The sequence below is a fragment of the Morone saxatilis genome, unplaced genomic scaffold, assembly GCF_004916995.1.
Source record: "Morone saxatilis isolate NCDOM2014 unplaced genomic scaffold, NCSU_SB_2.0 Contig18, whole genome shotgun sequence".
Taxonomy (NCBI): domain Eukaryota; kingdom Metazoa; phylum Chordata; class Actinopteri; family Moronidae; genus Morone; species Morone saxatilis.
This window is the reverse complement of record NW_023339740.1, coordinates 8,426,991-8,442,828: the sequence shown is the minus strand read 5'-3', so window position 1 is coordinate 8,442,828 and position 15,838 is coordinate 8,426,991. Positions and strand designations below refer to the sequence as shown.

General features: G+C 43.1%; 1 protein-coding gene across 1 annotated transcript in view; it reads right to left on the bottom strand.

The window, feature by feature from the left end:
• The window catches only part of prickle2b (prickle homolog 2b), an 18,739-nt gene extending 9,028 nt beyond the window's left edge, over positions 1-9,711 (bottom strand). Inside the window, exons 1-2 of the mRNA XM_035661986.1 lie at positions 9,212-9,711; positions 3,225-3,408 (exon numbers count right to left, since the gene is read on the bottom strand). Coding sequence (XP_035517879.1) covers positions 3,225-3,356 — 132 coding nt within the window. The 5' untranslated portion in view covers positions 3,357-3,408; positions 9,212-9,711. The remainder of the gene's footprint in view (positions 1-3,224; positions 3,409-9,211) is intronic.
• Between the last annotated feature and the right edge of the window lie 6,127 nt (positions 9,712-15,838).

Sequence of the window (15,838 nt, the reverse complement as noted above, 5' to 3'; positions counted from 1 at the left end):
ACACACACACACACAGCTAATGATAAATTACAAAACATGCTTCCAAAAACAACAGGGTTACAATCTGGAGGTGAAAGGCACATAGCCCCCAGGAAACGATCTAAAGACAGATACACACACGCACAGACACACTCACATGCACATAATGGACACAGTTGCAGCGAGAGCCAGGAGGAGCAGCTTGTGATAATAACTGTAATCGAAAGCAGATGAAACTAAAGACAGGGCAGAATTTCGAACTGTACTGAAAGGAGTGTTTTTAAAAGCTAAAGCAAATGGTAGGACCTCGCAACTGAGTGACAAGAGTGATCGCTTCACACAGCTGGTTTCTATTGCTGTTAATGGCCAGACAGCCAGAGGAAAAGACACCACCAGGCACCACTCCTGACATTCTCTCAACAAGCCACTTTACAGTGGTTAGTGGACATAGATATTATATTGTTGAGAAAACACTGGTAGTTACAGCCAAACATGGTGGGGAAGCTGGTGTTTTCATAGCAAAGCGAGCAGATTTAATGGCTGTGTTTTTATTCTCTGTGCTTTTATTCTCACATCTTTTTACTGAGATGTGCGAGCGCAGTCAGCACAGTTGTGGGAGCAAATTCAATGTGGTTGAAAGTTAAAAGGCCAGAGATGGGTTAATTAAGCACAAAATACATTACAATGAATGTATTAAAATGCAGCAACAATTTTAACAAGACTAAGAGTCTGCAGCTAAGCTAGCAGTTCTGAGACGAACATTAGCATGCTAACTTGCTCACAATTACAATGATAACGTGAAGTAATGATTGCAATGATAATGTGCTTGTGTTTGGGTATAATGTTTACCATTGACTGAGATATTTTAGTCTGGACCAAAATGGTTGACCGACAGACTGACCAACACACACCTCGAGCGTTGCTGCTAGAACGAGTTTGACTGACTTTCAACTGATCTGATCTGACATCATTTAGAGGCGTGTGTTAAGCGCTCAGTCTCAGTCTCTTTTTATAGCTTTACCATTTATCTCTCATTCACAGTTGCTGGCGGTAATCAGGTCAGGGGCAGTTTTCATAGTCCTTGAACTTGGATGGAAACTGGGGTCTAATTGTCCTCAGGTCCATTTTGGAACAGGTTAAAATAGCCCCAGGTCTCTTTCAGACCAGCTCTTTGTTTTTTGAAAGTTAATGTAACAACAACAGAGCTGTGGGTCTCTTTTAGACCTGGAAAGACCTCCAGTTTGCATGCATAACCTTGAACTGAATTTCTGGGTCTGAAAGAGCATACTTCATGTTCGACTGCAAATCAGATTCAGATCCTGGTAAATGGTGAGCAGGGTCTGCACATTAGACTGCAGCTACGTGATGGTAAAAAAAATAAAACACCAGTTACAGGCCACTGCTGAGTAACATACTTGGCCTTGACAAGCTGTAACTTGGCAACATCTAAGAATTTATTTGGATGGAGAGAAGAGAGCAAGAGGAGACAGTGGGAGAGAGAATATTGGCAGGCCCTCCTTCACACTGCAGCTCAATAACATCTCCAACACACTCTGTTACTGTGTTCTGGTGATAAAGATTTGTATACTTTTATTGAGTCTATATTTCAGCAATTGTTGATAGAAATACAAACCCACACAGGAGAGTTGAACATTCCAAAGTAAGAGTGGAGTTATCCTTCATAGGGCTTAGATATATATCTGATTGAATGCACAGTCCTAAAATCTCTCGTTACAGAGTGGTGACTTTACACCACTGCTGGCTGAACAGCCGACTCATACACAGCACCGACTCCCTACGGGGGAAACCTAAACCCACCGTTTAGATCCTGGAGATTAGCTTTGTGTTTACCATCTCCCTCTTTTCTTGCTGTGTCTTTACCTCGTGCGGAGGAAGACCGGGTGTTGAAAAGCCCCACATCAGGCATACTTCCGCTCCTCTGTGAGAGGTCACACAACATGTTTCCACAGCTTGAATGACTTGGACGTCAGGTTGGGAAAATAGAAATTTCTATAGCTATGGATACTTTTCATCTAGGCTGAAATGTTCTCAATTGTCACAATTTTATTTTGAAGGATGTATAACGTACATGCAATAGTGCACGGTTTCCATTATGGCCTGACTGTTCCTGAGGTCATATCACCACTAGACGAGAAGCTAATTGACTCTGGGGTCAGATGTGTGACCCTGGAGTGGGATGAAAAATAGCTGTGCTCAGACCTCGGAGGTGAAAACAGGGGGCTGAGCCAACATTGTATTGACTAGTTCATTGCTTTTAGCTCTTGGACAAAATGAAACCAGCGTCCATAAACACTTCTATTGTCCTATAAAACTGGAAACCCTCCCACATGTGTACCTCTATGCTTCAACCAAGCATTGTAAAAGAGGATTTTCTTCAGCATGCATGGGAGCAGTTAATGCATTTAAGTATTACACGGCTTAGCTTAGTCGTCGAGAGGGCGGCGAAATTAACTGTTAACATGTTTGCAGGCGGAATGAATCGGAGATTAATTTGATTGCTGAAGCCACACAATCCTTGTTATCCGTTAGCCTGCAGAAGGAGCAGTCAGCATAACTGGTGAACTATCATATGGTGAGATATAACAGCTACAAAATATAGGCATGAAGTGTAACACTACACAGTGTAGAGCTTGGAACCATTATTAGGTTAACAACATACTGGAATGTATGCGAATGTGTAAAATAGTATAACAGAAAATCTGAAATCCTTTCCAACTCTGTTTTTTGTCTTCTATGCTAAAATATTTTAAAGGTTTTAACACCAAACATTTAAAGTTTATTTTGAAATCCTTGAACTCACATTGCAGTGTGCATGGTGAGCTTTTTGATAAGTGAGATAGTAATGCGATCCTAGGAATCTTGTTGTCATTTGATCCATTTTTAAAGAGTCCTGTCGTGACAGTGCACTCTGTTCTTAACTTCTGCTTTTGGACAACAAACAATATTTTGAAAGGAAAGACGCTTTCCGGGAAAAGCACAAAGCTGTGGGCTCAAATGCTTAAACTGAGCCACGCCCAGACTGTTGTGGCATTTCAATGTGGACAGTCAATGTTTCTGGTGTCGGCACTAACTGTATCTTCAGATTTAGTCCCACCACAGTGGATGAGGCCCAAGAGTTCGGTCAATGTGATTTACAACAGCTGACAAAACTGCACAGCATCTTTACCCTCAGTGGTGCTGTCCAATGTGAATGCGATGTGGCACGGGTGCTAAGATGCTAATACCTGTTCAGGTTTGAGTCCTGGTGGTACCCAGGCGTACTCCTCCAGGGCGCAGCCCGAGTCGTCGTCTGAGGTAGAGTTCCTCTGGAAGTCGTACATCAGCTTGGTGACCGTCTTCTCCATCTCTACAGGCATGGCTGTCACTGCATGCTCCTCACGACGACACTTACAGTGCACACAGATCTTCCTACCATGGACAAAACACAACACAATATGTCAGGCCAATGTTGTATGTAGACTACACTTCTGTGCTGGAAGGTTAATGGAACAAGAGCCTCAGATTTTAAATGAAAGCAGTAGTTATTTGACTTTCTAAATTATGCTGTTGAAAAGTGTGATTTGTGGTTTGAAAATAACTTTTGCAAATTTGAACTCACAATACAGAACCATTAGGGTGAAAACAACAACATACTCAGTTTAATGAATCACAGTGTAAATAGAACTACATTTGGGGCAGATAGGGTTTCAGCAGAAACAAGACTTCATACTGAGGTTGCTGTTGGGGCCTCTGAAGCCTTCCATTAATCACAGAAAATAAAAAAAAAACCAAATTACTTTTTTCAACAGGTAACCCCAGACAGCCTGTAAAAATAACAGGAAAATCTATCATGCAAGCTACTTGCTTGTAGACATAGTAAAGCCCCCCCTTTGAGAGAGCCGTTGGCAAACTCTCTACCCGTAAAGGATGTGAACTTCACACAGTGCAAAGGTCAGGGCTTCCCACTTCAGCTCTCACTGTAAAATGTGGGTGTCATAATAATATTATATAATATAATGCTCAACAATCCTCTGGGGTACCGAGAACAAGGGTATAATCACAAACAGGCTATGGAAATTAGCAGAATAAAGCCAATGACAGTGATGAAAAGCAGTACTGTATAAACACACTAACAAACACACACACACACACCACAACACACGCGGAGCCACAGGTACACACACACAAACACACACGCACCCCTGTGTACAAGGTCAGCGAGAAACACTAGCAGATGCTAAGCCAGGACAGTGCTCCACTCTCATTAGTCAAGCAGACCCACCCAACTATGAAATGGAAAGTATCCATGTGAGAGTTTCCACAGAAAAGACGGTCGGGAGTGCTTGACGCTGACACTCCTCCTGCGAGCGGCTCTTTCATCTCCAAGGGTGTCCAGAGAGTAATAAAGAGAGTTGTTATATTTCATAGACTCAAACAACTATTCTCCAGTGTTGTCTTACAAAATATTGGTATTAACAGCCACAAATTACTCCTTGGAGAATGACACAGAACTTGTGTGATGTCTCACAAAAAGCAGAACAGGATGTGAGTTAAATACCTGAGTGAACTGATTTAAATCAAACCATAGGCCACCTTCAGCACATCTGTACTGAGATTCAAAGAGAGAAGACGTTGCATACATAAAGATTCCCGTGCCCTTGACGGCTCTACGTCCCCGCATGAAGAGGAAACTGTGGGTGGCCTGAAGGTCGAATCCCCCTAACCCTTGCTGCCCCTCAGGCGGCCAAACCAGAGAGACAATCCCATTACCTTCCCAGACGGACGCCTGTCTGTCTGATAGACCGCCCTACGGAGGAGCTTAAGGACACTCAGGACACTGTTTGACAGACTGACAGCTTGGCTGGCCAGGGATCTGTTAGTGTAAAGTTCTTGGAGCGCAGACAGCACCATGTGGAGAGCTGGCCATGTCTCACCTTGTCTGTGGCTCAAAGGAGCACTTCTTGTCTATGGGTTGAGCCTTGGTTAACAAAGCACTTCAGTCTATTTGGCTTAGCACTGATGGGTTTTGATGATAGAGCAGATACTGTATAATACTGAAACAGCTTGTAGCTCTCGGAGTAAAACATCCCACTGACATGCCACAACTGGTCGTATGACATGCAATCTTTAAAAAGAAAACACAAATATACAGGTCTCAAGTTGAGCGAATTCTCCATCATCACTTGAGATTCGTCGCCATCCGCCAGGAGCCTCACAGCCTATTACTGTCAGCTCCAGCTTTCCACACCACCCTGAGCAGAGAGGCAGACCTCTGCAGTCACTGTGGAAGGGCAAGACACAGGCTTTACACACTGACTCCATAAATATTAACAAAACCAGATATCGTTGTCATGAATATTGATGGGTATGATAAACTGAGCAGCGGTGCAGCTCAAGGAGACAAAGTCATCAAGTAGCTGTCAAGCTAGACAGGCATATGGGTGTTTGGCAAATCCCTGTCCCAGCGGCATGATGCTATAGCCAGGGGCAACACAGCTTGCCTCATTACAGCCCAGCACCATCACCATCATTACTAATTCAAGACTGATTAACACATTGACACACAAAAATGCGTATAAAGGAACACACGCTTGCAGTGAGGATGATGATTGAAAGTGAAAGGCAATGGCACCAAAGATGAAGACAAAAAGGATTAAGCAGCGTATGGACACTTCTTCCATTCTCCTGACATGCTGCCAGATGGTTAGCAGTTATTTCTGCCTTGGGGTGAGGAGGGACTCTTGGAGATAAGAGTATAGAAATAGCCGGAGCTGAAGTAAAGCATTTCACACCGCATTCCTTCTAAGAGGACGCATCACAACATCCCTGCCCCACACTCTGCTTATACAGTCTCCTTGGAGGTAGATTTTGAGGCAGAGGAGCTTTGGAAAAAAGCATCTCTGAATCAATCTCTTAGTCCAGATGTGTGATGATGACCTTCCTCCAGTGATTCACCTCGCAAACATCGGATCTCCCCAAATCAGCGCTGGCAAACATACTGTAGGCCTACAGGGGCCGGTTGCTTTGCTCACCCCCCTTTTTTATCCTCATGATTTACAGCACGCTTCATGCACATGCCTGGGATTTCCCCTCCACTGAAACCTAATCCCCAAACTTCCCCTTGTAATCTACATGATTTCAATTAGGAGAGATTTTGGGGCTTTGGTAATACGAGTCAAGTGCATCACTGACGCCTCATAAATGACTGAGGCAAAGAGAAGAATATTTAAAGTCTTGTTCTTTATTCAATTGTGCCCTTTTGTCCCCTGGGAGATGTAAATGCTTCTGTACCATAGGCCGGTTGGAGTGTGAGGTTTGTTCAAGACCTGGGGGGTATGTTGTTAGATAGTAACCCCTGTGACCATGATGTCGGTAGACAATGATTCACCGTTTCAAGTTAATTATCATCGCCCTGCTCCTCTAGATTAGACCTGTAACCTAGGTAACGGGTGGTTTTAATACGTAACTAGAGTTGGATAGCCCCCTTTGACAATTACATATACTTTGTTAAATTGTTTTAGGGAACTGATCCAAGATCTTCAGCAAGCATGGTCTCAAGTTAGACCAAACATGCTGTGTTAAAACTGATTGAATGTAACGTCTTACTAAATGTGCTTCAAAGCAGAAGTTGACTCATAGAAATGATCTTTGCAAGGCAGGTTAGGCTGTACCCCTAATTCCAGAGTTGTGGGGGTAAAATTAAGAGACTCTATTCAACTCAAACTTAATAAAACCATCTGACTCAACTGTATCCCAGGGCCAGTTGAGGAAGTATAGCCTGGGAGAGTCTGAAGTCCCATTCCACTCTCATTCCTGAGAGTTGGGAAGCTCCCAAAACCACTGCAGCTTTTCCATGGCATCACTCTAGATGGTCAGATTAAAATCCCATCTTTAAATGGCAGCTCTGCACAAAAGCAGAGGTTGGATGACAAGAGAGGAACGCGCAGAGGAGACAACAGCTGGGTGCACACTGCAGCCAAGTCTTGTGTTCTTTTTTCCTGCCTCTGCCTTTGTTTGGTGAATACATTTCCGATCAGTGTTTTGAAACAGTCTTTGGAAATTTTAGGGGCTTCAACAAATAGCCCTGCTTTCCAAAATTACCAATACACAGGGAAATGTCTATGTACCTACACTGGGCTGCATGTAGACTTCAGAGCCATTAGGAGTTAATCACAGTTAAACATGACTTGAGGTGTTCCCGACAAGAATCAGGCTCCACAAAGACATTTTCCATTAGGGTCCAATTAGTAAGAACCAGATGCAGCGTGTTCCCAAGGACAGAGATTAGGCCTGCATCCACCTGTCATAACAAATTATACAGAGGAAAAATCCTCTCTATGTCAAATTCTAGATGCTATTGAGTCGTACTGTGGGAAAGGTAGATGTTTGGATCTTGATACATACTATCCCAAAAAGTTGGCAAATATCTGCCGGAAGGACAATACAAAATGTCTGGAGTACCACTTTAACCTTAGGGCCGGTTCATCCTTAACGAATGGGGAAATTCTAATCACTGTCTTTTCTTGGCTGAAATTATTTTTGTTGGCCAGTACAGTGAATAGCTATTTAACTTAAAATGGACAGAAACTTGTGTTTTGTGTCAGTGTTTTAGATTTTCATAAAGCAAGAAGCTAGTGGAACACAAGCTAACCAAGAATTGGGATGGCACTGTCAACTATATAAAAGCAACCTATAGTAACAAATAGGCTAGGTGTATACACACACACACACACACACACACACACACACCACAAGTACAAAAACAGGGCTCATACAGTCACACCATGTCTTTAAATTGTAGATTTGCCTGAGGCCGGGCTTATTTTTCTTCTTCCAGCTCCAGTAGTGTAACTGAAAAGGCCGTAAGTATTATAATTCCCCCTTTTTCTCTCTCTCCAAGAATTGAATGGGAAAGGATTTATGTGGGAAACGGGAAACAAAAAGAAGAGACAGATATTTATGTAACATCAGACGCTTTTTAGACGCTATACTTGAGACTGGATCACATTACTTATTCATCCAGTGTTGACTTGTTCCATTAAGTGACACTGCTTTGGACGGGGAAAAGAGAGTCATGGAAGGGACAAGCTTCCAGGACAACCTCAGTACAGACTTCAGACGCTTAACACTGCCAGATCATTAGCAAATGTGTTGACCAATGCGAATGTTATTTAGGGGAACATATCTCAACAAACCTACCAGCCCTTCTAGGATTTTTCACCGGAATATTGTGTTGACTTTTCTTTCCCAGTGTCGGTGGGAAAAAGCAGCAACTGATTTTTTTTCCAGAGGCAGTTGTGGATGTCAGATATAATGTGGATCTGGCGTTCAGGCTCCTGTCAGCTCAGTTAATGTTTGGCCTGCTCTCAGACCTGAAGAGCCCACTGATACTGCAGCCAGCTGCTAAAGCCACATTATTCATTACTCACCCGTCAGTCCATTCATGTGCTAATCCGGTGACCCTTTACACTGCTAAAAAGTAGCCTCTAAATGGGTCAATTAGCCTGCACTGAGTCTTGCAATGTTCTTCTTAAAACAACTGCCATGGAGCTGCGGTTATGCCACTTGTTTCCAATGCAGTTTGCGGAAAACTCCAGGAAATAATTAGCCTTTTAACAAGGAAGACTCAAATCATGACAACAAAACAACACTTTGACTGAAGAAACATCATAAAACATGCTGACTTGTAAGATATATCAAATAGATCTTACGATATATCAAATATATCTTACAGGTGCCAATTTATTTATCTGTTTATTTACTGAGCAGCCTACAATAAATATGGCACAGAGGCTCCACAGCAGAGAGAGAGAGCCGTAGCTTGACCATTGCGCTACAGGGGGTGGGGTGGGGGATAAAAACCGGCGAGAACACGTCTATAGGGAGAGAGTCCAGCAGCTCTGCATTTTGGGTATTATTGTAATCCAAATAACACCCTGTTTAAATGAATGAATGAGCAAACTATCGATTTAAACCCACTTGGAGATCTTGGAGGCAAAAACCGAGTTAAAAACCCCCACTGACTTTAAAATGGACAGAGGAATTTAATATCTTCAGTCCTGCGTAAAGTATTGCGCACACTGCACAGAGAAAAAGAGGCTGAAGTCAGAAACGCATTGGATGTCACAGACAGATACATTCGTGCGTCAACACTACTTTCCACAACGCATCTAACCTAGGGTCGTAGCGGCTCCCGATACAACACAAACACGATCAATAATCAGTTGCTTACCTTCTTACAAACTGCGGCGGAGGGAAGCCATAGCCCTGACCTCGGCGCTGGTTGCGGTTGTGCGGCTTTTAAAACACGTCTTCCTCATTGCAGAATTTGTTACCCAACTCCAACGCCACAGCCTCACTGCCACGAAAACACACAAACTCTCGCCCGCTGCGTGGTGCCTGCACCCCTCCGCTACATTTACCCCCTCCGTTTAAAAGGCTTTTGTCAAGCCCCTGCTCTCCGCAAACACACTCAGGAATTCAGCAAACGAGGACAAAGCTGTAGACGAGGAGCCAACTTAAAGAGTGCGTAAAAAAACAACAACAATCTGATCCCACTTTTACAGATCCAAACAGGAGCGCAGACTCCGCCGAGAGGTTGTGGAATCCAGATGAATAAAACAGAAATCTCCGTTGGGACGCGGGGCTGCTGCTCGGAGTGGAGATCCGGGAGGACTTTCGGTGCGTAAAGGCGCTGGAGCTGCTCCGCTGGCTGCTGAGCGACCCTCTGAATAACGGCGCTTTAATCCGTAACCAGCGTCAAGCGCGTATAAATAACACATGCGCTTCCGGCCCGCACTTTCAAAATAAAAGCACCACTGTCACGCGTTTTTTTTTCGGATGTGTTGTTTTGTTTTAGAATTTCATCTACTAAATGAACATACTGTGATTTTATTTACCTCACACATCTACAAATGTATGTATGTTATGTAACTTAAATTATAGATGTATATAAATACTGTACACAGGTCAGATTTTTTTTTCCCCCAAATTAAAATTGCTAAGTGAATTTGTTGCATATAGGGAAATAGGTTGGTGACGCCTAAGCACACTGGGTTTGCTGAGGAAGACCAGGGATGCGGTTGAAAGCTCTGGACAAAGCTATCAAGCAGACCTTGAGTTCAGATTTTTTTGATCAAATTACTTTTCTAGTGAATATCCTACTTAAGCACAAAAGCCTCACAACATCCTCTATAAGCCTTGACTACATAAGGGTGCACTTTCTGACCTTCCAGACAGACATTGGCTTCTATTAATGTCTGTACAGATTGAAAATCAATAGTCAATCCAGACTCCTTATATTTTAAAGCTTTTGTTTTAACTCAAAGTCGCCAACTTCCTTTATCATGGGCCCTCTCTGGTTGACTTGACACACACTCACACACACACACACACACCCTCTCTCCCTCTTTCCCCTGCATGCTAATATCCTGGTGTGATGTCAGCAAGTCAGCATCCCAACACTGTTGTAATTAGCAGTGTTCTGGGAGGATTTGCATGTGAATGAAACAACTTCCCTGAATCTGCTAGCCAACAAGGAGAGGCAGAGAGGGAGGGGGGAGAGGGGCTGCAGAGCACTGAACTGCAGAGCACTGAACTGCATGGGGTAATGGGGAGGTGAGCCCTTGTAAACAAAACAGTGCTGTTTAACATAAGAAGTGGACATTAGCTGGAGAAAGGACGAAAGGCTTACAGACCAATGAACATTCACTGAATCAAAAACAAATGTAAAGCCAATTTAGTAGCATCATAAAACTCCTGTGCACCATGGGTCCATTAGTATTTTAGGCTGACTTTGCCAGAGACTCATAGACTATAGACTATAATTATATATTACTACAATCTATGTTATTACATATTTGTTAATATGTTATTAAAAATAGAAAATGCTCTAGTTTCTAGTCACCTCCACTTTGAAAAGTTGCATTATAAATAAGTTTGCTTTCTTAATTCTCAGTCCTAAATTGATTGTATTTATCAAAATACAACTGACCAAAATGCAGTCAACCACGAGGAACCTAAAGCCAGGGACTGATTTATACGATTACCACGTAATGGCAACAACATAAACAGCTCAATTGTTCCCCAACAGATTGCCACCATCTTGGCTATTTTGGTTTGGTTCTCTTAAACACTCACATGGCAATTCATTCTGTAATGCTATCTCTCTTCTCTTGCTCCTACAATGAGTGGTAGGAGTGTTAAACAATGTCCCACTGCACCTCCTCATTTGCTTATTTGTGTAACGCAAAATGTGTCAAGAAAAAGGAAGCATGCCCAGAAGTTTTCTGGCAATCAAAGCTTGACAGATTTGTGGAAGATTTCAAGAGGCAACTTGGAAGATGGATAGCATGGAAGTGGGTTAGAGAGTAATTAAATCAAGATTTGTGTATATTTTCCCCAAAGTGCCCTGCTGCTGCCTGTTGGCCAAACACAAGTAAAGGGGAAAAAAAACAAAGACAGAAATGCAGAGAAAGGAACATAAAAAAAGCTTTGAAATTATGAGGAAGAATTTTGCCGCTGAACACAGCTGGCAGCTTTGAACGACCTCCTCAGTTTTTGAGGACAGCGCTTTAGTCTCTTTTGTCCTTTCAGGAACTGTTCCTCTGGCTTCCCTGGAGTCACACTAAAGCTCTTTTCTGTTTAGTAAAAGCCGTCTTTCTGCCCTGGATTCTCCTGTCACACGTGGCGGGTCAACTCTCACCATGTCTTGGTCTCATACATCAGAACGTATAATCGGGGCCCCTTAACGAACACAAGAATATCAATTACAGCTCAGGCTGTACTTACAGCCTATCCATAAGATTTTACAAGGAGCTCTAAGTGACACTGTTCCCGGCTCGAAGCAACCACAGAATGGGTCAACTGGTTTGGGGCCAGCCATTTCCCTCAATAAGTAATTCCCTTTTTCCTAATAAACTGTTCCCTGACCTGCAGTGAGCCGTTTTAAATGCCACGAGAGTGACTGAATAAAAGCATAGAGGCCAGCTTAGGGGACATACCACAGATAGCAATGCCTTCATGGACTCTTGGCATGCACAGAGATGGTAATTTTAGAAAGTGAGTCAAACAGGTTTACTCCCTTCCTAAGCATGCATAAGCATATTGAGGCTTTGTCTGTATCAAAGCACAGGATGAGCGATATTGTAAATACATGTTGCCCTGGGGCTGGGAGCCCTATCTGCAAAAAAATATGCAAGAAAGTTGTACTTCCTCTAAGGATCTTATCCTACAAGAACATTATTCAAGTCTTACCAGGGAAGGAACTGATTTATATACTGCCTGATATGGTCAGAAAAACACTCTGATAAATCAATGCCTTTATCTCCATTTGAAATGTAGCCAAAATCCCAACATGGCCTCCTCATCTTTATTTCTCATCTGCTTTTTTAGGAGTCTCCTCTCCTTTCATGTGGCAAATGCTGATGGCTATCACTCTAGAGTCAACACACGAGGCAGCTGGGACTCACCCCAACAGCTGATAGCTCAGACATGTTGGGAGGGAGGGAGAGAACCAGCTTCCTCTCCCATATAGCTTTTCTTCCCACTGCTATAGTAGGTTTCTTTAAGGAAGTTCATTTCTAACTGCTCTCAGTATTTAAACTGCCCAAGAATATGATCCCTACCTGGCTACTTAACTGTGCTGCAGCCCCTTAAACCGACTGGTCTGGAACTGAGGCAACCCTGTTTTTGAGGGCAGGGTAATATCACACCATATCATGCTTCAGCAACCAGACCTGTCCTCGGCAACAAGAAGGGTAGTGAGTAGCAAGGGGATTTTCAAGGTTTGGCTGGAGAAAAAAATTCCCTAAAAATCATTGTAAAATGTAATTACAGTTCAGGGATCTCCAAGAAATGAAATAAAAGTGCTTGTTGCTTGACGCCAGGAGTTAACAGAGGTCCTGCTGTAGATACCTGTGCTGTAGGTTTTGATGTAGTTCAGTTGGTTGATTTATAGCAACACTAGACAGCTGCATCATACATAAAACAGGCCATAACATGCTTTAAATTATAGTTAACTGTTTACATAGAAGGTGGGCTATGCATAAGATAACTTCTATTTCGCCATCTGTCATCAGGAGACTGCACAGCGTTTACACTCGTTCAGTCACTGTGATACAGAGCCGCGAGCATGCTGAGAAATTTTTCAACTCCCTTAATCTTCACTTTCAACAGTCTTCACTGGCATTGGCAAATTGTAGGAAAAACACAAGGACACTTGTCACTTGTGTATATAATACACCATAAATCCTGGTTGAATAATGAATCTCTCTATGACAGCAGGATTTTCACCCTTCCGGATACAGATCTAGGACACATAGGCCAACAAATCAAGCAACCGGGGCGTTGAACTCACACGCATTGGAGATGATTGGGGAGCTGTTGTCAACCACAGCAGATAATCTTGGTAAGTTTGTTTGCTTACCTGCAGTTGGATAACTGCCCTTCCGCTACATTAAGAGTGTAATGACTCATGTTAAAGCTCGCATTCAGTTACAAAGAAGAGGAAATGTAAGTATGATGGTTCACTGGCTTTCCCAACCCAGCTCTAGTCACTGTGTTGGTTAAGAAGTCTGACCTTCCGTCTGCCATGAACAGCAGTACTTTGGCCCAACTACTCTGCCCAGAAAGCAGATTTAGTGTGACACAAGACTGCGGGCTCACTATGGTTCCCCCACCCAAGAGCCCCTCTGTACCCATGTTCCCAGCAGATAAGTGGCCATTATTCATCCCGTGTTGAACATTAACTGGATTAATTCTACACGGGTTGAGGGGTGAAATTGTATTTGTCCAAAGGGAGGGAAATGGCAAGGAAATGAGGAGAGTAGCCAGCTTGGCTGAAATTCTAATTAGCTCGGGGGTTCGTTAGCACACAAACTCAACCCTTGCTGCAGAAACCTTGCTGATACAGAGGCCTGGGTAAGCCATTAAGTCACAGAGGGGAAAATAGAGGGAGACAGCGAGAAAGAAAAGGAGCAAAAGGGGGAGAAAGCATGAGTACAGACACTCAGTTTCACGCTTAAAGGCCCAGGGCAAGGAGGTGACCTTGTGGAGTGACTCCTCAAGGGGACTGGAGCTATTTTTTGCCCCTCCTGGCCCACTTACACAAGGGCTCTTCAGCACAGAGGAAAAACACACTCTAAGCCCTCCACCTTCATCTATCCATTAAAACATCCATCTCCACTGTAGTCGGCATTCTCCAGGGTGACGCAGCTCGATTTCCAGCGTGTTGTGCCCAGCAACAGTGGTTTGTCAATGAGCTTTTCTCCGCCGTACTGTACATGTGGCTTCTGATTCAAAACATAACTAGGTCATGCTCTGGTTTTTTTTAAAAAAGGAAGAGGGAGGAACGGTCGTAGGAAGTAAAGAAATACTGTAGTGGACGCAGTGGGATATGAGGTATGGCAACAAGAAAGAATGAAAAATGAGTTTTGACATTATTATTATTCCTCTGTCCATGTCTTAGAAATATAGAGACATTTGGGAGAGGAGATCTAGCTTTCCGAGTGCTCAACCTTCCCATCTGTTCTGAAAAGTAATCTCCTTTAAAAAATGTTGTGAAGTAGTCCACAAGAATCTCTCATTTCTCTCCCAGCAACACATAAAGCCACAGCTCTGATGCAAAATGATCGTATGGCTCCATGAATGAACCACCCACCTCCGAGCCTCCCACATTCGGCACCCTGCAGCCATTTCTCTGACTCAACTCTCTCGTTCAGCCTCCACTGATGTTCCTCTTCCTCACCTTGTCATCATGACCCAGATGAGTGGTGTGGGTGTCAATACTGATTTTCCAACTCTCGCCATGTCCACCTCTCTCCCAGTGTAGGTTTGTGTTTCATTCACTACATCGATCCATCAACTAAACCTCTTCTGACTTTTATTTCTGGTGTTCTTGTAACAAATCACCTTGCAGCATCACATGTCGACTGACCAGATGTTCCATCATTAATAATGAATATTAGCATACTCATTAGCTGGACCACAATTGCGAGGTGGCAGCCGCAGTCTTGATATATGATCTTACCCTGTATTTTCAGAGGGCTGCATGAAGCCAAGCCAACACAAAAGCCTTTATGTGGAGTTTGAAGGTTTGTACGCACTGTTCTTTTTAAAGAAGCCAGGTCAATTTATCCAGTTGGGGTGAGAGAGTGCAAAAAAGAAATGGTGAGCATCTGGAGCAGGCCTGATGCCCAATAGGTTTCTAGTACTTCTATGAATTTCAAATCTAAAGATTACAGTAAAGGAAAAAGAAAAAGAGGTTTTGGTAAATTCAAGCAGAGAAACATGGGATGAAAAGTGAAAATGAAGGTGAGGACTAAGAAGACTGCAAAAAGTATTTGCGAGCTAAACATCGTCTGTATTTGCAAAAAATATTCCATGCCAAGGAGATGTTTTGAACTCCACTTTCTCCAGAGCTCTCTCCCGTAATGGTTTAAGCTCAAACTTTTAGTTAAATAAACCCCAACACTCAGCTATGCCACGTTTAAATATTTAGCTTTAGAGGACTTGTGGGTAGAGCAGTGACAGGCGGGATCAGTCCATCAAACCAAGTTTGGCCTGAGGGCGTTCGATCCACACTGCAACAAACTAGAATACATGAACAGGGCACTGTACTCGTGTAAAACTACACCATGAGTTTGGTTTGCAATTTGTTATCAGTACAGTTCAACAGGATGGGAAAAAGAAAGATTCTTTCAGCACACTGAGTGGTCGCTGAATTTTCCCATCATCAAACCAGTCTGTGTTTATGCATGTGGCTTTGGGTAAAATAATTAATGACAACAAAAAATAATCAAACAGTAGTCATGATAGTCAATTATGAATATACCTTCAGGTTCAATTTGCCCCACTTATA